This window comes from Hypomesus nipponensis, chromosome 3 (assembly GCF_054491055.1).
Source record: "Hypomesus nipponensis isolate SF chromosome 3, ASM5449105v1, whole genome shotgun sequence".
NCBI classification, from domain to species: Eukaryota; Metazoa; Chordata; class Actinopteri; order Osmeriformes; family Osmeridae; genus Hypomesus; species Hypomesus nipponensis.
The window spans coordinates 15,145,081-15,168,538 of NC_140363.1; the positions used below are offsets into that span (position 1 = coordinate 15,145,081).

The 23,458-nt window shown below is 49.9% G+C and overlaps 1 protein-coding gene across 1 annotated transcript in view; it reads right to left on the minus strand.

Annotated features, from left to right (window-relative positions):
• Positions 1-262: 262 nt before the first annotated feature.
• The window catches only part of akap6 (A kinase (PRKA) anchor protein 6), a 91,794-nt gene continuing 68,598 nt past the window's right edge, over positions 263-23,458 (minus strand). Inside the window, exons 11-17 of the mRNA XM_084678855.1 lie at positions 20,681-20,827; positions 16,978-17,187; positions 10,379-10,657; positions 5,968-8,727; positions 4,736-5,617; positions 3,661-3,762; positions 263-1,499 (exon numbers count right to left, since the gene is read on the minus strand). Coding sequence (XP_084534981.1) covers positions 1,452-1,499; positions 3,661-3,762; positions 4,736-5,617; positions 5,968-8,727; positions 10,379-10,657; positions 16,978-17,187; positions 20,681-20,827 — 4,428 coding nt within the window. The 3' untranslated portion in view covers positions 263-1,451. The remainder of the gene's footprint in view (positions 1,500-3,660; positions 3,763-4,735; positions 5,618-5,967; positions 8,728-10,378; positions 10,658-16,977; positions 17,188-20,680; positions 20,828-23,458) is intronic.

The following is a 23,458-nucleotide window of genomic DNA, read 5'->3' on the forward strand; positions in this document are numbered from 1 at the left end:
TCGGGCCTGTTCTGCTGATGCAAACACTTTCCACTGTGTTTGTTGTTGATATTTAACGATCAACATGCTGGGTGCTGCTGTTCCAACATGACCTCAATCACCATCCTGTCAATTGTCAGACCTTCAGCATCTTATAACCGATTTATTGAAGTGCAAGCACGGACGCATGGACACACACACACACGTACACACACACACACACACACAAACACACACACACTATTTAATTGAAAACACATTCGGTAAACCATATTCTATCATCTTTTCCAATAAATTAGGTTTATTTCTCAACATGTTCAGTACAGTATATTGTTAACCATGCAGTCTAGCACTTTAAGGCTGATAATATTTCACATCACAGTTCACATACAGTTAGACACAAACACCAAGTATATGTACCACTGGAATACAACTAGGCTTAAAGGTACAGTATACATATATACAGATGCCTATTTCAACCTTGCCTTTTTGTCATCCTTTGCCTTCCTTCTCCTCCTTTTTTTCTCTCTCATTCTCTACTTCTTCTAAACACCTAACTGGTAAAGCAGTGTTTTAACAAAAGGTATCAGAAATAACAGTAGCAAGGCACACATTTTAAAGTTTTAACCCCTTCCTTTCCTCTTCTGCATTTTAGGTATTAAAAAAAGGAACCTCAGACAGTATACTGGTACACACACACACACTTCTATATCACACCCACCTCCAGACCACACCACTCAGCTGTTTCCAAAGTTGCATTGTCGCTGTGTTGCATAGAGTACATCTGTCACCCTCTCTCTCTCTCTCTGCCATTTCAAAGAACACAATACCATGGTCTCCCGCCCAGGAGCCAGCAGAACACTCCAGTGTGCCTTGGTTCCAGGCCCTCTGCTTGCTGTAGCAGTAGTGAGACTCCGCTGAGGTTCCTGCTAGACAACGACATCTTAGCAGACTGTGGAGATGCACCCAAGCTCAGCGGAGGAGGGGGGGGGGGGGTCCTAGTCTAAACATTTGCAGCTGGGGCTGCACAGTACTGGTAGTGAGATAGTGCCTGGGGAGTAGTGGGAGATGCCATGCAAACTGGTGGAAGAACTGAATGTGAGTGTGTGTACGCACACACTTGTGATTCATTCAGTCATTGCATGGTGGCAGAGCAGTGAGGTAGCTCAGTTCCTGTTGGATGTGAGTAGCTGAATCACTTCCTGGATCAGCTGGAGGTTGCTAGGGGTAACGCTGCAGCAGTCAGGAACAGGAAGAGAACAGGAAGTGGGAAGCTTAGAACAAGGCCAGAAGGAGAAGCCATGGAGTCTGATTATGTCGTTTTTTTTCCTCTCCTATGGTCCAGGTCAGCATGTACAGTGGAGGGGATGAGATGGTCCTTGATTAGGTCCTGGGGACATCCAGGAGGGGAGAGCCATGCAGCGTGAGAGGAGAGCCCACAGGACAGGCCCTCGGGCTGGGCTGCCACAGCCTCACAGCTGGGCTGTGGCAGGGACTGGAGCCACGCTCCCTGACAGCCTCTGGAGAGAAGACGAGAGGAAAAAGAGGTACACGTAAATTCCAACGTTGTTCTTTTTTTTTTTTTTTTTTTTTTTACAGTATAGTACAAATTAATAAAATAATTGGACTTTAGCATACACATTTAGTAGATGTGAATGCTAACAACCCTTGTTGTTTGTGCACTCTTTGGGCCCCTCCCCTCCCTCTTGCTATCGCACTGAGGAACTCCTGTGTCCTACTCTGCCTCCATGATGGGCCGAAGGCACCAGCTCTCTCCTCCCCTCTCCCCTCTCCTCCTCCAGGCTTGTGCTGTCTGACTGAACAGGTGGGCCAGACTTGGCCCTGCCACAGGGAGCTGCTACTGCTGTACACACCACTCACTGTCTAGGTGTGTGTGTGTGTGTGTGTGTGTGTAATTATGAGAAAAACAGAGCAGGAGAAAAATTAGTCTGTGTCTCTCTGTGTGCTGTATGTGACATAGTGTGTGTGTGCGTGTGTGTGAGTGCTCAGCTTGCATGTATCCTGCGAGTGTGGCGCGGGGCTGTCTAACCTGCGGCCCCCATTCATACAGAGGCTCCAGCAGGGCTCATGTGCCCTGCCCTGGGGCCTGTCAGGGGACAGAAGGGAGGGGGGGGGGGTGTCATGGGGGGGTTGGGGGGGGGGGTGGAGGGGTGCTTAGCCCCAGGGCTGCTCATGGTGAGGCTACTTTCCAAGCACACACTCTCTTACACACACACACACACAAACCTTACACTACTCGCAACCTGTTCGATGGTTTCAGTGGAATTCCGCTGCTGTAAACATAGGGTGTGTTCAGTCATCTAAGATGTGTGACGTGATACTATAACATTAAAATATAATATATAGCAATATATTAACATACAATAAAAATATTCATGTTTTGTGGAGACAATCAAAAGTGTGCGTGTGAGTGAGAGAAGCCCTGGAGAAGAGTGAGAGAGCCAGACAGACATGCTCCTCTGCAGGCCCAGGTACCCCAGCCCTGCTAGCACCTCTCACAGAACAATTTGCTGCTAACACAGGCAAACACGCCATGGTAGAAAGCGCAGCTCCTGTCACTGAATCATAACAAAGTCACAGGCCACACAAGCTCGTCTGCGTCACCAGAGACAGAAGCCAGCTTTTATGTCTCCTTATCACAGAGCTATTTTCTACCATGAGAAAAAGACAGAGATAGAGATATAGAGAGAGAGGGACGGAGAGAAAGAAAGAAAATACGAAAGCAAAGAAACAGCAAGCTAATCCCTTTCTTTGAATTAATAAGGAGAAGCTGGATCTTCCGAATGTGCGAACTTGCAGTATGGAATGAGCCGGAAAGTGTACTGTTTGCACTAACACACTGGAACGAGAGTAGCACCTGCAGCTATGGTTCCAGGTAGAGTACCCACACACGTCCAGAGGAGGAGGGAGAGAGACACAGAGAGACAGGGGGGGAGAGAGAGAGACACAGAGAGACAGGGGGGAGAGAGAGAGACACAGAGAGACAGGGGGGGAGAGAGAGAGACACAGAGAGACAGGGGGGAGAGAGACACAGAGAGAGACACAGAGAGACAGGGGAGAGAGACACAGAGAGACGGGGGGGAGAGAGAGAGAGACACAGAGAGACGGGGGAGAGAGACACAGAGAGACGGGGGGAGAGAGAGAGAGAGACACACAGAGAGACGGGGGAGAGAGACACAGAGAGACGGGGGGGGGGAAGAGAGAGACACAGAGAGACGGGGGGGAGAGAGAGAGATACAGAGAGACAGGGGGAGAGAGACACAGAGAGACGGGGGGGGGGAAGAGAGAGACACAGAGAGACGGGGGGGAGAGAGACAGAGAGACGGGGGGGGGAAGAGAGAGACACAGAGAGACGGGGGAGAGAGACAGAGAGACGGGGGGGGAAGAGAGAGACACAGAGAGACACAGAGAGACGGGGGAGAGAGACACAGAGAGACGGGGGGGGGGAAGAGAGAGACACAGAGAGACGGGGGGAGAGACACAGAGAGACGGGGGGGGGGAAGAGAGAGACACAGAGAGACGGGGGATAGAGACACAGAGAGACGGGGGAGATAGACACAGAGAGACGGGGGAGAGAGACACAGAGAGACGGAGAGAGAGCGAGAGCGAGGGTGAGAGATCAAGAAAGAGGCAGAGAGAGATACTGTTCATCATACCTACCCTGACTTGGGGCCTGCTGGAGGCAGATGATCTGTCAGTGACATGGCTGCCACCCTGGGGTCCCCTGGTGCCCTCTACGCTGCCTACACCTGACCTTGGAGCCTGGGGGAGGGGGGAACACAGAGGCCCAGTTTAAGACAGAGAGGCATCACTGGAGGGGTATGAAGGGGGGGGGGGTAGACCGACGCTAGCAAGAGAAAATGGACAAAGAGAGATAGAACAAAACACATCAAAAGCCCATTATTATTTAGTCTGCAGTCTTTTCTAATCAGCTGGTGTTTCTGTAGTGTTTAGAAGTCTGTGTAGAGAAGCTGAACAAATCAGCTGAAACTAGTGGAGAGTGCAAATTAAAACAACAATTGCAGCATGGAGAATACAATCCGCCTTTCTTTTTAATTGCTTTGAATGTGATCTGTTTGTAACCATGTTTGTGTATGTTGTATTCTATCCATGGAGTCATGACTCCTCTCCCAAAAACTTTTTAGTTATTGTTTAATAATCATAGATGTATGCTTACAAGCTGTTCACTGAACAAGCTTGATAACTGATTCCAAAACTTCATCTCAAGATTTTGGTTTTGCACTTAAACTTGGACAAGCACTTAAACAACCCTAACACATTGTTAATCCAGTCATGAAATGTCATGATTCTTGATACTTGACAGGAAAATCCTGGTTAGAAACGATAATTGAACCTAACTGAAGGTAGAGCTTGGTTCTCTTGTGAGGACCCACGGCTCTGTAAACCCTCTCGCTAGTGAAACCATGAGGAAACCAACACCTCGCAAATATGACTGAGATTACTTAGAAATGAAGACAACAGGTTGCACAGCAGAGTCATTACATGTTAACGGGGCGGCAGCTGTGTAATGTCTGGAATGGGGGTATAATGTATGGTATCATGTATGGTATAATGTAGTATAATAGTGTGGGTTGGGTATAACGCCTGTGACTATAGACTAATGTCAGGACTGGAGCAGTGATCCAGGTGTGTGAGATGTGGGCCGGTATAATGTCTGCTAGTGGGTCTGGTATAATGTCTGAGATATGGACCAGTACAATATCTAGGAACGCACCTGTTTCTGAGTGGCCTTTGCATCCTGCAGCGAGTTGCGGCCATTCCTGACATTCCTCTGTTTCATCCACTGAGCTGCAGAGCTTCTCTCGCCCCTATCGCACCCTCTCATCGCCGCCGAGTTAATTTTAGGATTAATACTGGCGCAGCCTGCCTCCTTTAAAGGATTTGTACTGGAGCAAGAGATGCTTATCTTGGTCATTACAGGAGCAATATTGGATTCAAGCGTTTTAGAATCTGCAAAACATTCAACAGTGTCTATCTGGCTTTCACACCGTGAGGGATTAAGATAAGAGGCAGGCTCATTATGGCCCGGCGCAGCCAGGCTACCGGTCGGGCTTCCCGGAGAGACGGCGGTGCGGGCGAGGCCTTGGTATGCTGCTGACGCGCTCTGGGCAGGCGAGAGGACGGGCAGGACGCCTGCTGAGGGACAAGGCCCCAGGAGATAGGAGTCTGGGCTTTCTGTTGGCTGGGGACTGGGCCCTCGATTGTCGCAGAGGAAGGTTTCTGTTGGTATGGGACTGGGCCCTAGGTGACAGGAGAGGAAGCTGTCGGTGAGTTTGGGACTGGGCCGTCTGCGGGGCCTCTTGGTGAGGACCATGCTGTAGCACAGCGGGGGGCCCAGGTACACCTCCTCTGTGCAGGCCTCAAACAGCAGCTCCTGGTCCTGAAGGTCCAGGGTAGGAGAGAGGGCCAGGGGCAGGTCCGGGGAAGGGGAGAGGGCAGGGGGGAGGTCGGGGGTGTTGGAGAGGAGAGGGGTGTTGTTCTTGCTTTCCTGGCAGGTGCTGACCTCTCCACAGTCACTGTCATGCGATGAGAGGGACAGGTAGGAGTAGAAGTCTCCCTTGCGTAGCTGGATAGGTCTGTGGGAGTGCTCCAGCACCTGCACAGAGGCAGATGATGACACTAGATTAGATTAGGCATTATTGGAGTCGTGTTTAGTTCAACGAATCCACATATTATTATCATTGAATCATTTAGTGGATTATTATCGACTATAAGTATGTGAGGTAGATTATGAGGCCTACACACAGTACTCGCCAACCTTCTACAATATAACGGAAACTGTTGTAACTGAAGCTATATTGGAAGAAAGAAGAGAAAGAGAGTGAGTCAGAGAGCCAAGAAAGAAGAGAAAGAGAGTGAGTCAGAGAGCCAGACAGACATGGTCCTCTGTGGCCCTAGGTACCCGAGCCCTGCTAGCACCTCTCACAGAGAGACAAGACTGCCTACCTTGTCTCTGATCTGGGCCAGCTGCGCTGAGCTGAGGGGAGGTGGGCTGGACAGTCCTCCTCCCTCCTCTTTCCCCTGCTGCTCAGATTGGTTCTCCTTGTTCCTCAGGGCGACGGTTGTCATGTCGATGATCTCCATGACAAAGTTGTGGACGTTCTCCCCCTTCTGCTGCCCGCCGGGGGAGTCGGAGGACGAGGGGGCGTGGCCGCAGCAGGAGGGCCGTCCTCGGGGGTGGGTGTGGCCGAGGGCGTAGGAGGCGGGCTGTCTACGAGTCTCCTCCCTCAGGAAGGACGAGAAGGTCTCCTGACTGTTGATCGCCTGTCGGCCCCCACCTCGGAGCAGTGCATGATGGGATCTGCAGTCTTCCACGGGGGAGAGGGAGGGGGACGGGTGGGAGGAGCTGTGACACGGGATCTCGCCCCTCAGCTGGTTTTCCAACGAGGCCAGCTTGTTCTCAAGGGGGAGGAGCTCGCAGGAAGGGGAGGCGGAGCACGTGGTCGTTATGGCGGCCGCGTTCCTGGAGTCCCCGCCCGCGGAGTCCTTGCAGGCCTCGCCCGTCTTGGTGTAAAGACTCCCCTCCTCTCTCATCAGCAGTTCGTCCTCCTCGTCCTTCCTCTTCAGCTGGGACTGATCCACGTTGCCGTTCTCCATGTCGTCCACCAGCCGGCTGATGTAGCTGCGCGTGGCGTTCCTCCTGTTGGCCTCCACCTCCCCCTCCCGGGGCTGCTTCTGCACGCGCTCGCTGCGCACGTTGGCGTTGGTTTCCATAAGCTTCAGAGCGGCGCCGCTGAGGAAGCGGCGGTCGTTGGCGGGGGCCGACGCCTTCTCCCGGGACGCCGTCCCGCACTGGAGCTCGTCCCCCAGGTCGGCCTCCCCTCTCTCCCTGGCGGCGGGCGAGCAAGAGGAGGAGGGAGGCCGAGGTCTGATCCAGCTCTGCAGCTCGTTCCTCATGTACTCCAGCCCCAGGGCGAAGGACTCCTCCGTGACGTCCTCCTCTTCCTCCTCGTCTTCCTCCTCCTCCTCCTCCTCCTCCTCGGAGGTCATGTTGGACTCCTCCCCCTCCCTCCCCCCCAGCTCCTCCTCGGTGAGCGTGGGGGTGGAGCTGGAGAGGAGGTCGCTGTCGTCTTCGTCGTCGGTGCAGGCCGAGGCGCAGGACACGTTGACCACCATGCTGACGCTGGCGTCTGCCTCGTCCGGGGCCGCGCCCGCGCGCTGGCACCGCTTCCTGAAGGAGGCGTTGGTGTCGGGGAAGAGGCGGTTCTTCAGGAGGGCCAGGTCCTCGGACGCGGCGGAGGACTCCTCGGCGCTGCTCAGCTCCGTCAGGGAGGCGGCCGAGGAGGAGGGGGGGCCGCGGGGGCCCAGACGCCCCCCGGAGGCCGGCAGACGCAGGGAGCAGCTCTGCAGGGTGATGTCTGAGATGCTGCGGGTCATCTTCTGGGCCAGGGGGCTCTGGATGTCCTCCAGGCGTCGCAGGAGCTCCAGGGTGCGCCGGCTCAGCTCCCCGGCCGCCTCCCCTCCTAGAGCAGGGGCCGGGCCTCCCGCCTCCCCAGGCTCGCCTGGTTCCCCCGGCCCCAGCTCCCCTAGACTGCCCTGGCTGCCCATCTCCTCCCCACTCCTACCAGGAGCCAGCCAGCTCTCCAGGGAGATGCTGCGCGGCAGAGGGTCTTTGCCTGCCGGGAAGAGTTCCCCTGCTGTGAACAGAGACTCCAGAGAGGACCCCTGGGACAGCAGGGGGAGGGGGGAGAAGACTCGGTGGCGGAGGCTCTTTGCCTGCCCGCTGGTGACCCCTCCCTCCTGCTTGTCTCCGCCGGGGATGCAGGCTCCGTCGGAGCCGAAGCCCCCCTCGGAGTCAGAGTCAGGGGTGAAGCCGTGCCCGTTCACTAGGATCTCCACTGGGTCTCTCTGGTGCTTCCTTCTCATCTCGACGTCCTGTTCTTTCTTTCTCCTCGCCTCTTCGCTCTCGTCCCGATTCTTCCTGTTCTCTCTGTTCTCTCTCTTTCGTCTCATCTCTCTGTCGTTGTCCTCCCTCCTCTTCCTTCCTGATTTAGACCTCGGGTCTCTCTTCAGCACCACGCTGTCTCGATACAGAGCGCACTGATTGGCTCGCTCCAGTGTCCTATCAATATCCCCGTCGCACACCCGGTCCTCCGAGGGGGAGTCTGACCCCCGGGGGGGAGAGAGGTGGCTGCCCCTCCCCTCCTCCCCCTCTCCCTCCATCTCCTCCAGCTGGCAGGTCTCAGAGTTGGCTGTGGTCTCCGTGTCCCCCTCGCTGACGATCCCGCTCTCGCTCTCCGATCGCCGGGCTGAGTCGCCGCCCCGAGGGCCCTGCCGACCCCTCAGCGCCCCCAGCAGGTCGGGCAGAGACTCCACCGAGGAGAAGGAGGAGTCTTTGCTCAGGCTCTTCAGGAGGGTCTGCTTCCTGTGGGCCTCGTGGCTGAGGGTCTTGGGGAGAGGGGAAGGAAAGTGGGGCTGGCTGTAGAGCTCGATGTTATGGATGCTGTAAACTTGATAGACAGTGTTGACTGGATGATGAGAGGACGGAGGTGGGACCGTCATCGAGTCCCCCGCCCGCGTGAGAGGGTGAGAGTGACCTAACCCTGAGGACTGTGGACCGTGGGTGTCCGAGTCGAGGTCAGGGGTGTGTGTGTGGCTGTCCTGCGTGTCTGCGATGGTCATGTCCATCTCGTCCCATTCCCAGGAGTCCTCAGGGGGAGCACCATGAAGGTCCATCAGAGCAGGTTCTAGAAAGTTCCCTGGAACCTGCACATTAGGCAACAGAGAGGACAGAGAGTTAGACTAAGAGTTCATTCGATCTACAGTGGGGTCAAGTCTTCCTCAATGGTAGAGGCAAAAAATGATTACATTGAAAAATAAATTCATATAACATAAGAACATTTCATAAAAATACAAAATCTGACTACAATAGTAACCTTTTTAGACTTAAATAGAGCAGGGCCAAAGTCTTATTTACACAGTACAGCTTCAGAATGCTATTTGACAAGGGCTCTCAATCACCACAGAATGCCGTAACAACAGATGCCTCAACAATTTTATCCATCTTCGGGAAAAAACCTCCCTCCCACACACACACACAAGACTGTCTGGAAATGTGCTTAGATGCAGGCATTCTAGGACACAATTAAACAAATTGCCCTGCATCTCGTTAATACCAGAGAGGGGCAATTTATATTAGCCATTTGTATCTCATTAGTCTATTATAGCAAATCCAACACTTGCTTGGTGTGTAGGATGGGCCTTGTAATGAATTATTATTAGATTTGTGTTTATTCTTTTGCTGCTGATAGGCGAGGTCTACCAAATCTACCAAACAGTAAAACTATCAATCAATCTAATCCAATCAGAATAATGAGAGCTGCATCAGCTATCGCTGGGCAGAACGTGCATCGAAATGCGAAACCTAACCAGATACTGTATGTGAATGAAAGGCTCAGAGGAGCTCTAGTCATTAGTACGACTCACAGCCGAACCACCACCGACACAGGAAACAGCCCCTCACCTTATCACCATCGAGCTCTCAAACAAGCAGCCAACCAAACACCCCACCACACACCACAGCACTTCCTCATGACATGACACAGGAAATAATTCCTCGGTGCGCTTTTAAATATTGGCCTTCTCTCGCGACCTTCCAGCAGATGCAAGGCTAACAGATGAGCTCTCACACAAAACACCCACAAATGGAGGAAAAATTGTTGTTGCTGTTTCCTCTGCGCTGGGAGGATGGGTCCTGTCTCAGAACAGCGCTGGCTGAGAACACAGGCGTTTCATCACACACTGCAGCCATTCATTTATAAACAAAGCGCCGAGCGGCCAGAACACTTCTCTCTCCCCATTCTGAACACATCCAGGAAGTGAAATTACACTTCAGGAGGAAGGTCAGTGTGCTGGTGGCCTCTGCTATTTGTCTTCTCTCCTGGAGAGCTGGGGGACGTTTATAACCGAAAGGACAGGCAGCAGATCTACCAGAACATTCCCCAGGGCTGAGGTGGTCTGCTGCTAAACTGCTCCTGCTGTTATTTTCCTACACAACGCAATAAAATACTTTAGGAAAGGTTGGCGAAAGTGTAAGGGGTTCTCTGTGGTTCACAGTCAAATTGAGTAACCGAGATGCTTCAAAGAATGAATTCATTCTAATAAAGGGGTTCTAATGAAATATCATATCACTGTCAAACCCCTTTTAAACAAGCAATTTTCTGGCATTTCAGAAGCTCATTTTCATGATTCATGGGTACAAAGTCACAGTACACTCCCACCTTCTGTAATGAAGGTTTCTGCCGGTGCACCATATCTGTTCTATTGAATCTACTTCTACAATACGTAGAACACACACAGGTTCTATTCTCAGTTCTGTTCTTCTTCTGGTGTTGTGAACCTCGGTGTGTCTGCTCACCTGTTCAGGCCCCAGGACCCTCTTCAGGCGGGTCTGCCATTGCAGCGCCTGCATGACGATGGCCTCCCAGCGACGCTCTAGGTTGATAGCAAGCAGCTGAAGGGCCTCCTGGTGCTGCTCTGCTTCTGGGCCCATCTGGAGGGCCCCCTGGTGCAGCTGCGCGACTGGGCCCACCTGGAGGGCCTCCCTGTGCTGTTCGCCCTGCTCCAGCAACCTTTGGCACAGTCTCAGCACAGAAGCCACGCCCTTACGCCGGCCCCGCACCTCCAGACACAAGGACTAAGGTGGGAGGGGGAGAGAGAGAGAGAGAGAGAGAGAGAGAGAGAGAGAGAGAGAGAGAGAGAGAGAGTGGGAGAGAGAGAGAGAGAGAGAGAGAGAGAGAGAGAGAGAGAGAGAGAGAGAGAGAGAGAGAGAAAGAGAGAGAGAGAGAAAGAGAGAGAGAGAGTGGGAGAGAGAGAGTTACAGAACCAATAACATACTGTCCTTAACCCCTCGTTCCTATGCGACCACCCCATCATTTCCAACCAGCGGCAATATATGGTAGGGGTGGGGGTGTAACAAGGGACTGCCATCCCTTCCCCCGTACGCACACCAAACACACACCTTCACCCGTGATGAGGTCTCCCTGTCACAGCCATGTAAATCACCCCTACCTAACCCTTTTATGCCTCTCATAAACAGCAGAAATATTAAACATTAAAAGGGCACAGCCTCCACCTTCGTGTTCTAATACTCCACATCACACACACACACACACACACAAACACACACACAGGCATGACATTTTTGGGCTCCAGTGTAAAATGCAGATGATGTTCCAAGCGGAGACCAGGGCTGTTCTTCTGAACATGCAGAGATGACAAGGCGCAGAATGGATCCCCAGGACAACACGTCCACAGAACAATTTCTGCAAACCCCGTCCACCCCGAAAAGCTCTCCCTTTAGCATTCTCTTTACATTTTCCAATAAATATTAAACACTATTACATTGAAATTGGATTTCCCCCCCCACTGTGCTCCTGTCCTGCTCTAGCGTCTGGTTACAGTTTGTGTCCTCGTCTGAACGTACGGGCTGATGGGACGACGAGATGGCCAAGTGCCAGGAACACTGAGACTGACAGGACTGACAACCTGCTCTGCCACCAGGACGGAGAGATGAGAGAGAGACAGAGAGACAGAGAGAGGGGGAAGGAGAGAGAGACAGAGAGAGAGAGAGACAGAGAGAGGGGGAAGGAGAGAGAGACAGAGAGAGAGAGAGAGACAGAGAGAGGGGGAAGGAGAGAGAGACACAGAGAGAGAGACAGAGACAGAGAGAGGGGGAAGGAGAGAGAGACACAGAGAGAGACAGAGAGAGGAGAAAGGAGAGAGATGAGAGAGACAGAGAGACAGAGAGAGGGGGAAGGAGAGCGATGAGAGAGACAGAGACAGAGAGACAGAGAGAGAGACAGAGACAGAGAGAGGGGGAAGTAGAGAGATGAGAGAGACAGAGAGACAGAGAGACAGAGAGAGAGACAGAGACAGAGAGAGGGGGAAGTAGAGAGATGAGAGAGACAGAGAGACAGAGAGAGAGACAGAGACAGAGAGAGGGGGAAGTAGAGAGAGATGAGAGAGACAGAGAGAGGGGGATGGAGAGAGAGATGAGAGAGAGACAGAGAGAGGAGAAAGGAGAGAGATGAGAGAGACAGAGAGACAGAGAGAGAGACAGAGACAGAGAAAGGGGGAAGGAGAGAGAGATGAGAGAGAGACAGAGAAAGGGGGAAGGAGAGAGAAGGGGAAGGAGGGAGAGAGAGATGAGAAAGAGGGGGAAGGAGAGAGAGAAAGAGAGGGAGAGTAAAAGAGGGATAGAGAGAGAGAAAGAGAAAAAAACTGAAATTGAAACACACCAGTAAGAACAGGCCCAAGAATGATGTTTCTGCATGTTTCACTACACTGTCGTATTACACGTTCAAGATTTTACATCTGGCAGTCCAGTCTAGTTGTCAGAAAATATGAATGATACAGTCCGTTTGACAAATACTACTAATATAGAATGTCTGGATATACAAATGGCCCAACCCGAGTGAGTGCATGCTGTGCTAAATGGCACATGAAGTTTTCTGGCGTTATTTTTAGCCTCTGAGAAAGAAAGGCTGAGAGCCGAAAGCTTCATTGTCTTTGCCTCGCCTCGCCTCGCCTCGCCTCATACACTGTGTTCCTCTCTGCCCGGGCTGCCCTTATTGACTCACAGACTGAGGAATAGTCTGCCAATATTTGCTAAAAAGCTTTTTCAAATACATGGAAGGCAGTGGAGTGGACTGAGAGAGAGAGAGAGAGAGAGAGAGAAAGAGATGGGGGAGGGAGAGGGAGAGGAAGAGATGGGGGAGGGAGAGGGAGAGAGAAGAAGGGAGAGAGACATGTACAATGGGTCCATTTGAGGAGCAGAGCTAGGGTAGTGAGAACTTGGCCTGACTCCAACATGCTCTAGAACCTTCTCCCAAACCTCACTCTCAATATCACCCCACACACCACAACCAAAACAGCTAAATGAGAAACATAATTGCCTGAAAATAAAAGCATCTGTCAGTCCATCCCTCCAACCATCCATCCGTCCATTCCTCCATCTTTTAGAGGCTAGAGGATCAGATATTAGATGTTCTGCCTCACTGCAAAGCATTAACACAGTCTAGAAGAGCCCAGACTGTTCCGATTTGATTATAGTCCCTATCATCTCGTTCATCACCACAGCCATCGTCATCTTCCTTCCTCCGGCCCCATCATGGTGCTGGCTCAGGCTCAGATTCATCTTGTACAGAGGGGATCTATCTACACTATCTAATCTGCAGGGCTCATTCACAGCCCAGATGTAATAATGACACAACAGCAGCCAAACAGCACCACAGAGCAGATCCTCCAAAGAACCTCTCTCTCATCTCTGCTCCCTCCCTCTCTCTCTCCACTTCTCTCTCTCTCTGTCTCCTCTCTGCTCTCTCTTCCCTGCTTCTTAGCTTACTTTCTCTCTCTCGCTCTCTGTCACATTCTCTCTGTCCCCCTCTCACTTCCTCTCTCCTCCTCTCTACCTGCCTGCCTCCTCTTAACAGGGGGTGGGGGTAGATTTACTCCTAAATCTCCTAAAAAGAAATCCTCTTAAGTTGCCCTCCCCCTCACCTCCCACATCTCCAATCGAATTATATCAGTCTGCCATGACTGGCAGCAAAGAGTGCCTTGATGTGACATAAAAAATAGGAAAGCGACTGAAGGAGAAATATCTAACATCTTCCCTGATGGTTTAATAAAGATAACAATAAGACTGGTGGAAGCAGAGAAGTGTCATTCTCTGTAACAGTCTGTGTTCCGGAATGCCATCAACTAAGTTCTATAACAGATCCTACTTGTGTTGGAGCTTTATTGTGATTTTATAGGATGGAGACATGGAGTGGGAATGACCTTTGGTGAGGAGGAGAGGACGAGAGAAGGAGAAGGGGAGGAGGAAAGGAGGAGGAGGGAGAAGAGGAGATCACTGTGACAGTGACCCAGTGGATATTCAATCAATTACCATTAATTAGAAATCTCTGATTAATTCTATTTTGTTGATTAAGTCAATTAAAACCACAAGCACTTGTTATCGCAAATGAGTGTAATGAATTCTTGTCGACAATTTGTTCCCACACACATATTCCCCGAGCTCAGACAGAGACAGCCTCCAGCATCGTCAGTTTCTGTCACTTACAGTCCCCTTTCGCCCGCTCTCTCTTTTTTCTTACTCTCTCTCTCTCTCTCTCTCTCTCTTTCGTTCTCTCTCTCCAACATCATATTAACACAGCCTGGCAAGGCCAACTGTGCTTGTATCTGTGTATGTTTAGCCACAGTCAAAGGTTAATATGGAGCATGCCATTGAAATGGCTTGCGTGAATGAGGTACATACGTCTGCATTTAAGGGTGCGGCCCCCCCCGCCCCCTCCAGCCCCCCGCCCCCTCCAGCCCCCCGCCCCCTCCAGCCCCCCGCCCCCTCCAGCCCCCCGCCCCCTCCAGCCCCCCGCCCTGCCCCCCCGCCCCCTCCTCCTCCTTCCACAGACGTCTGATGTGGCCCCTCCCCCCACATTCATGCCACCTCGCTCCTCAGCAGCCATAAAAGGATTACGGTCACACATATAAACGTCCTCGGCTGTAAGAGGGTGCGCTCAGATCCCCTCGGACGCGCGCACACGCGCACTCTCTCTCCTGGCAGACAGACTCTGTGTGAAAGATGATCTTAATGTGGTCTTATGAGCACCAAGCCGCTCGGGCTAATGCGCTAAGGCAAACAAACTGAGCCGAGTGATGAGAATGCAGCAGATGAGGACATGATCTGGTCGGAGAGAGAGAGAGTGTGTGTGTGTGTGTGTGTGTGCATGAAGGACAAGAGAGAGAAAGAGAGAGAGAGAGAGACAGAGACAGAGACAGAGACGGAGAGAGAGACTGTGTGTGTGTGTGTGTGCATGAAGGACGAGAGAGTGTGTGTGTGTGTGTGCATGAAGGACGAGAGAGAGAAAGAGACAGAGACAGAGACAGAGAGAGAGAAAGAGAGAGAGAGATAGAGAGAGAGAGAGACAGAGACAGAGAGAGAGACAGAGACGGAGAGAGAGAGACTGTGTGTGTGTGTGTGCATGAAGGACAAGCGCTGGGAGGTTGGGCTTGGTGATGGGAGAGTGTGTCCTTTTGATGTCACCTGTCTGATCCCCATTAAAACACTGATGAGGAGCTAACGTCCAATGCCCCTCATGCACACACACACACACGCACACACACACGCACACACACTTACAGTTTCTCTCTCACACACACACACACTTACAGTTTCTCTCACACACACACACACACACACACACACACCGGCCATCCATCCAGTCCTTTAATGTGGTTAGCACTTGGCTAAAGGGACAGGAGTTCCTTCATTCTAATCATGAAGCTGCTATTGATATTATATCTGCGCTGTCACATCTGATTAGCTGCTCTCTCACTGCACCACAACGACTAGGGCCCGGGGCTGCAGTGTGATTGGTCAGGGAGAGCTGCTGGGATGAGAGGAGACCGATATGGACCAATGGCAGGACGGATGAGGGAGATTGAGGTCTGACCCCCAAGGTGTGACCCCAGGGCCGTCTCTAGATCAGAAAATGAGCTGGCCACCGACGTTGGCGACGCCGGCTCTGCTATCTCCACATCTCCCAGGCATCTCTCGCTCCCCGAGAGGCCGGCAGATAGGCGGGGGTCACGTCGCGCGGCCCACAGAAGAAAAAAGACACTTTGAACAACTCTGGAAAGCCATTTCTCTACTAGTGAGAGACAGAGAGTGAGGGACAGAGTGTGTGTGTGCATGTGTGTATGTGTGTGTGTGTGTGTGTGTGAGTGAGGGAGAGAGAGAGAGACAAAGAGACAAAAATAGACCTGGGTAAATGGGTTTGGTCCAACTCTCAGTGGCCCAAGGTTTTGACCCTGTTGAAGATATACCTTGTTACATGGAAATATTAGACTCAATTAGGTCTCTAAGGAGAAGTTAGGGTTAGGTTTATGGAGGATGAGGAGGATGAGGGGAAGGATGAAGGGGAGGTCAGGCAGGAGGGAGATAAAGAGGAAGAGGTGAAGGGAGGAGGAAGACAGTTGTGAGGGAGAGAAGTCATGTGACCATGTAGGGATGTTTCCTGGGCGATAAGCAGCATTAACCATCTGAGATGAGGTGCAGTAGTCAGAAGACAGGAAGCACATGGGTGTTATTGTAAGATGGAGGCAGTGAGGCTGGGCACCAGCAGACTAAATTGAACCGTCTCGTCTCTCCAGCGACCCTCCCTGAGCTACGGCTACACAATGCAGACTCATTTCAGACTTGGTTCCCTCAAGGAAGTCTGGGATACCATATCTTAAAAGCCTTTTAATTTAATTAAGTCTGAGGTAAGGCATGGTCTTATTATGAAAGCTTCCTCCACTGGTTACTTCATTAATACAGCTGCTACTGATAGGTAGGAAAGATGGAAATGTTCACAGAAATATTCATATAAATGTGATGTATTCACAGACTTTCATATCAATATTTGTTTTGATTGGCAGTTGAATTCAGTTTGAAAGAGGATCTTTTTCTTATGCGTCGCAGTTTCAGGGTCACCTTGGATTAAAAGTGAGCTGCAGAATAGGGATCCCTGAGAGAAACACTCCTCAGTAGAATCTTCTAGAGCCCGGAGATGGCTCCCTGCTGATATCTATTACAGCCTTACTGCAATAAGGACAATGATATTGAACCAATTTACAGTAGAAATGGTCCAAACCGACTAGGGATCGTTAAAACGTTGCTGTGTCTCCCAAATTACACTTATCAATATTTTTATATTTTTCACCCTCAATTGGCTTTTCCACAGAAATCAATGCTTCCCATTGTGCTTGACACCCTATAAAAATGTAAGTCTCACTCAGAAAACATTAATTCTCTGCACAAAGAGCATCATTCACTCTCTATTTAAACCTGCGTTTGTCTTTCTGTCTGTGTTTGTGAACGAGTAAAGTACTCTCTAACTGTAATGCCGTTACCTATGGGGGGCGCTGGGTGCAATCTAAACGTCAAGTCGTCGGTTGGTGTGTTGCTCATCCGCCTACCTTGAAGTTCTGGAGCTGCGTGCTGGCCAGCGGCTGTGTGTCCTGCCTCAGACAGGTGTTGAAGATGAGCAGCTCCGTGTCCCTCAGCCAGCCCTTCAGCTCCTTGATGCGATCTTCCAGCTGCCTCACCATGCTGTTGGTCTGGGGTGACAAAACCCCACGGGGGTCCTGCAAAGGACTACAGCTCCCAGAATGCTCCGCCAGGATCTTCTACAGAGACAGAGATGATAGTTCACGGTCAGGAGGTAGTGTGGTCCAAAAAGCTCTCATATGTTATACAGTCCTAGATACCTATGACTGGTGTTGTGCAGTCAAGGGGGGAAAAGCATGTTTTTGGACACCAATATTTGATGAATGTAATGAGTTTATACAGGACTCCAAAATACTGAAGCAATACCCTGTGTCTATCTTGTGTGGCAAACCAGTCAGTATGCAAATTATTCAAAGACAGGGGTCTTGAATGTTGTAACACAATCTTCACAAACTTTGTGTTCTGACAGACAATAGATAGCGAGCCATCATCGCAGCATCCACAAGATTGAGATGCTAATTTCGAGGCATAGATGTTGTTATCCAGGGGGTTACCTCAATATCACAGAGAAATAATACAATTTAAAGCAAAACAAAACAGCAGCAGAGTGTTGGTGGAGGAGCAAACAATCAGGGGCACAAATACCCTCCAACAATGTTGAAATAGGCTCTACTGGGCAATTTACACCCCCCCCCCCTCCTCCTCCTCCTCCCTCCCAAACTCACACAGCACCACGCAGCACACTCAGAAGGGATGATGGGAGGAAAGAGAGAGAGAGGCTGGAAGAGAGAGAGAGAGAGAGAGAGAGAGAGAGAGAGAGAGAGAGAGAGAGAGAGAGAGAGAGAGAGAGAGAGAAAATAAGATAGAAAGAAAAAGAGAGAGAAAGAGAGAGAGAGAGAGAGAGAGAGAGAGAGAGAGAGAGAGAGAGAGAGAGAGAAAATAAGATAGAAAGAAAAAGAGAGACAGAGACAGAAAGAGAGAGAGAGAGAGAGAGAGAGAGAGAGAGAGAGAGAGAGAGAGAGAGAGAGAGAGAGAGAGGCTGGAAAGAGAGAGAGAGAGAGAGAGAGAGAGAGAGAGAGAGATAGAGAGAGAGAGAGAGAGAGAGAGAGAGAGAGAGAGAGAGAGAGAGAGAGAGAGAGAGAGAGAGAGAGAGAGAGAGAAAGAGAGAGGGAGAGAAAGAGAGAGACTGGAAAGTGAAGCCCCACCTGCTTGGCAGTGCTAGTTTGGGAGCTGGAGTGTGTCTTGAACTCTGGCCCCCCACAGGCTTGTTGTGAGAGCTAAAACACACCATTATCCTGTTAATAAGCGCAGCGTCGCCCGCTATAATTGTCAGTCTTTTGTGTGCTGTGTGTGCCTGTAAGGAAGAGACTTCGTAATGGAGACAGATGTGAATACGAGTCAGAGGCTGGAGTGGCCATTTTAGAAAAACGCAGCATCAATTAACCACTCTGTGATCGTCTAGCTCCCCTGTGCATCCTCTGTCTGTGTGTGGGTGTGTGTGTGTGTTTACACACCTGTGCTGCTTTCATAGAGCCACAGTGTTAATGGGCGATTAACTTACCAGGTCTGACTCATGTGTTTTAGAGTCACAGTGAAAAGAGGTTTGTGATACAAACCACGGCAACACTTTCCTGTTTACCAATAAGGAAAGGTGAATAAACACCAAACAGATTAGCATATTCCTCTTTAACAGCCGATGGAAAGGGGAGAGCGGGTCAGCTGACCTTGAGATGTTGTCACTGAGGTCAGAGACATTGCCATGGCGATAAACAGTCTCACTGTATGGAAATGTCTGTATTGATTTTATGACTGTTCCACTTTGATCGCTCTCACCTCCCCATAACTGTCCTCTGGCACCACACTGTCTAAACACTGCTGAAGGACATCTTACAGGACTTGATTATCCTCCTGTTCTCTCTTTGCTGGTTGTACTGCCATCTTTTCTGACCATCTCATCTGTAATCTAAGAGCCCTGAGTGGCTGTGCTTTTCTGAGATTCTACAGTAGAGTTGTCAGCAAGAGACACGAGTATGCCCTTGTGTGTGTGTTTGTGTGCGTGTGTTTGTGTGTGCGTTTATATGAATGTTGGTGTTTGTGTGTATTTGTGTGTGTGTGTGTGTGTGTTTATGTGTGTGTATGATGCTGCGTCGGGGAGGTGAGACCACACCGATGCCCTTGAAGAGGTCAGCTTACAAAGAGAAGGGGAATTTATTGCCACTTTATTCTGTTCGGGGGAACAGTTTGCAATCATAAATTCTTCATAAGCAGAATACTTCAGAGAATGGTCTGTCTTCATAAATATATACGACAGAGGACATCAATTTCATTTAATTCACAATTTGTGTCAGCACAGCAGATGCCAATGCCTGCCTTGATAGGCTTGTTTAATATGCAATGGAGCTGGCGTAATGTGCAGCGCTGCAAAGGGAGCAGAAATCTAGCTACAGATTAAACTCCCTCTCTGCACCACTGACACCCCATTCTAGCCGCTCCACACCCCGACGACAACGCCACTCAGCACTCTCTCTCTCTCTCTCTCTCTCTCTCTCTCTCTCTCTCTCTCTCTCTCTCTCTCTCTCTCTCTCTCTCTCTCTCTCTCTCTCTCTCTCTCTCTCTCTCTCTCTCTCTCTCTCTCTCTCTCTCTCTCTCTGTCTCTCGCGCGCACTCATCTCACACACTCTTTGACGATTTGTCAATCGACAAAAAACTGTTTGCATAAATGTGTGTGTGTGTGTGTGTGCGTGGAAGAAAGAGAGAGAGAGAGCATTCTGTCCACATGTCACAGATTCATATGGGGGTAACATAACAGAAGTTTAATCATCATGGCTGATTGCTATGGTGCAGAAACAGAGAATTCATTTGTAGCTTTGTTTTCAAACCAAATCTGTTTGGCTGTGGTGCTATATACATATGTTCATCTAGCTTCCCCAACCCTGCTCAGTTGCACACAAACAGATGGCGTGCACATACACTCTAATTTCTCTAAATATGAGAGCGTGAATATATGCAGACGGTGTTGTTTACATAACAGGAGTCAGGTGTGTACTTTACATAGAGGAAGTGAGGTAATGACCAGGGCTTCGGTTCAGGGAGCTCACCCAGTCTGTCACACACAGAGACGAGGCAGACAAGAGGAAGAAGACACTCTTTCCTCGATTCCCCCACGCCAAGGGCGCCTCTAGACCTACGACAGCCCCAATTATATTCTTCATGTAGCAGATGAGATTATCTGTGATTAGCCTAAAATTAACGATGAGGAGCGCGTTGATAAGCATCAGCAACCACACCTCAGCCCCCATTAACAGGATCATCAGGAGCAGAGCTGGGACACTGATACCATCTCCAGCCCTGGATCCCTTCCAGGAGAGGAGCAGGCCCTCACAGCAGGGGGGGAGGGGGGTGTTGTAGTCTTTGTGATTTACTGAAGACTGTCTAAGTTTTCCCTTGCATAGATAAAAGACAGTTGGGGAAAAGCCCTTCAATCTGTGTGTTCAAGTGCCTGTACATTTGTGTGTGTGTGCATCTGTGTGTGTGTGCATCTGTGTGTGTGTGTGTATCTGTGTGTGTGCATCTGTGTGTGTGTGTGTATCTGTGTGTGTGCATCTGTGCATTTGTGTCCGTGTTAGCGCTCGTATGCGTGGTGATGCCAGAGCCCAGCGGGGGGTCTCCTACCTGCAGCTGGTTCCACTTCTGGGTCATGAGGTCGACGCGCTGGTCAAAGTCCACGGGAAGCTCCGCCCCACTCCTGCGTAAAGACTCCGCCCACCCCAGCAGGTGGGTCTTCTTAGGCAGCCACATGCTCATCTCTACGCTGTTACCCTGGAAACACACACACACACATACAAAGTCAGTTATACTGCCGCTACCTAGACTGACTGGGAGCAGTCCATGTGAATTAATCTACAATTTGCATTCAAATAAGGAACAAAATAGCTCTTTATATAACAGACACAGGTGGCATTTTGACAAGGCTGGTGGGTTGATGTTCACCACAGTACTGTACATCCATTAGAGCTGCTGACTTTCCCAGCTAACACAAGTCATCTTCTGTTATGATGGCAAACAAAGGCCAACATCCACTGTGAGACAGCAACCGTCTGCTAATCCATGGCTTCACAGTAGACTGCAAACGTACTGGTGTCCAAACATCTTGCAGAACATAAGGAGATCAGGAATAGCAACACTTCAAACTAACCGTTCTGTAGTAGAACAATAATAGTGTGTGATGTGATCTGAAGGGTTGACATTTCCCGCTGGGAGGCTGAGAACCATCCTAACAGTAACATTGTGACACCAGTCTCCTCAACACCGCCGCCTATTATTGGTTGATTCTTCTCTCTTCTCTCTTGCCTTTCATTTTCTGCATCAATAGCTGCTTGATTCTAGTTTTATCCTGTCATTTATCATTACGGCAGAGGCACATTTAAATATTTTAATGCGTTCTGTGTTGGTTTTCTCTGCTGTCACATGTCCTGAAAGCATTTTTCACTGTGGCATTTCTGATGGAGATGGCACCACACAGCCATCCATCCTTTTCACTTTTTAATACCGACGCTCGCGGGAAAAAAATAAGTAAATATGTGGCCGTCTAACTATCAGGAAATTATACAATTTATTTGTTGACAGCAAATATTGATTTTAAGACTCTTCTTTTGTTTAAAAAATGGCATGTCATTGATCGCAAGTCTAAACATTAACGGAGAAGAGAAGATAGGCAGAGGTGATTAAAATGTATGAGATCCAAAGTTTTGCGCTGAAATGCTGAGCAGAATGTTTGAGAGGAGAACTTGATGCATGGGCGAGTTTCTGCCTCCAGTCAGTGTGCACGCTAGGACAGCCCTGCAGATCTGCATACTGCACACCTCAGAATGAGAGGGCAGGGGGAGCAGCAGAGATGAGGTAGGGGGGAGGGAGATCTGGGGGGGAAATGGACTAGAGATGGACTAGAGATGGACTATAAGTAGACTAGAGATGGACTAGATGAACTTGAGATTGGCCATAGATAGACCAGAGACCAGAGACTATAGGTAGACTAGAGATGGACTAGAGATGGACTAGATGGACCAGAGTTGGACAAGAGACAGACTAGAGATGGACTAGGGACAGACTAGAGATGGACTAGGGACAGACTAGAGATGAGGTAAAGATTGAGTCGTAAAAAGTAGAAACTGAACATCTTATGATACAGATACTGTAGAGATGAGGCAGAGATGAGATCTGAACTACTGACAAGGAATCATGATGAGATAAAGAGGGTTTGAGGAGTGTTGTTGTGTGGGTGCTGTTGACTGCTGTTAAGAAGCTGAGGTAAGCAACGGTGTTGGTTCGAGGAGAGCAAGTGCATTTCTAAGTAAGGATGACAGGTATATGAAACTAGATGGAGGGAACGTGAGTGTGTGTGTGTGTGTATGTGTGTGTGTGTGTGTGTGTGTGGGGGGGGGGGTATGTGTGTGTGTGTATTTGAGTGCATGGAAAATAACAGAGTGAGTTTCCCCCCCCAAAAGCTAGAAGAGTGGATTCGAATGGAAATAGAAGAAGAGAAAAAAAAATCAACAAGCAATCATAACTTTAATTCATTCCACATATTAATGAGCACGAAAGAGTGGAAATGTCAGCAGAAATGCAGTCATACATGGAAACATTTAATGCGTTTTTGTAGATTCATCTTATCCATTAAATTAAAGTTTGTTCAGACTCTGTGACGTGTTGAGACAACAGAAGTAAGATTCCATGAACTGAGGCGGACGCATCCATATTTAAATGAATTTATACAGTTAACACATTACCTCCCTGGCTATAGGTAGTCCATATGAACACATTACCTCCCTGGCTATAGGTAGTCCATATGAACACATTACCTCCCTGGCTATAGGTAGTCCATATGAACCCATTACCTGCCTGGCTATAGGTAGTCCATATGAACACATTACCTCCCTGGCTACAGGTAGTTCATATGAACCCATTACCTGCCTGGCTATAGGTAGTCCATATGAACACATTACCTCCCTGGCTACAGGTAGTCCATATGAACCCATTACCTGCCTGGCTATAGGTAGTCCATATGAACCCATTACCTCCCTGGCTACAGGTAGTCTATATCATCCGACTACATCTCTTAAGCTATAGTTTCATAATACCCCGAAAGCTCGAAACTCGCCCAACTCACAGCTCTCACTGTGCTAGCTCCAGTATGTGTGTTCGACTATCTATCAACCGCGGAATCGGACCGGCTTTGACGGCACAGTCTTCACCAAAACAACGCTGACAAATATGATAATGACTTCATCAGTTTTAGTATAAGGGGTGGGGAAGGGGAGCAGAGGGGTGGGGGGTTCGTTTGGTGCCATGCCAACATCCTTAGTTTTGACAATTTGTTGTTGACACTGTCAAAGGAAAGGAAGACAGGGGGAGTGGAGGGGGGTTGGTGGAGAGAGGAACAAGGGGAGAAGA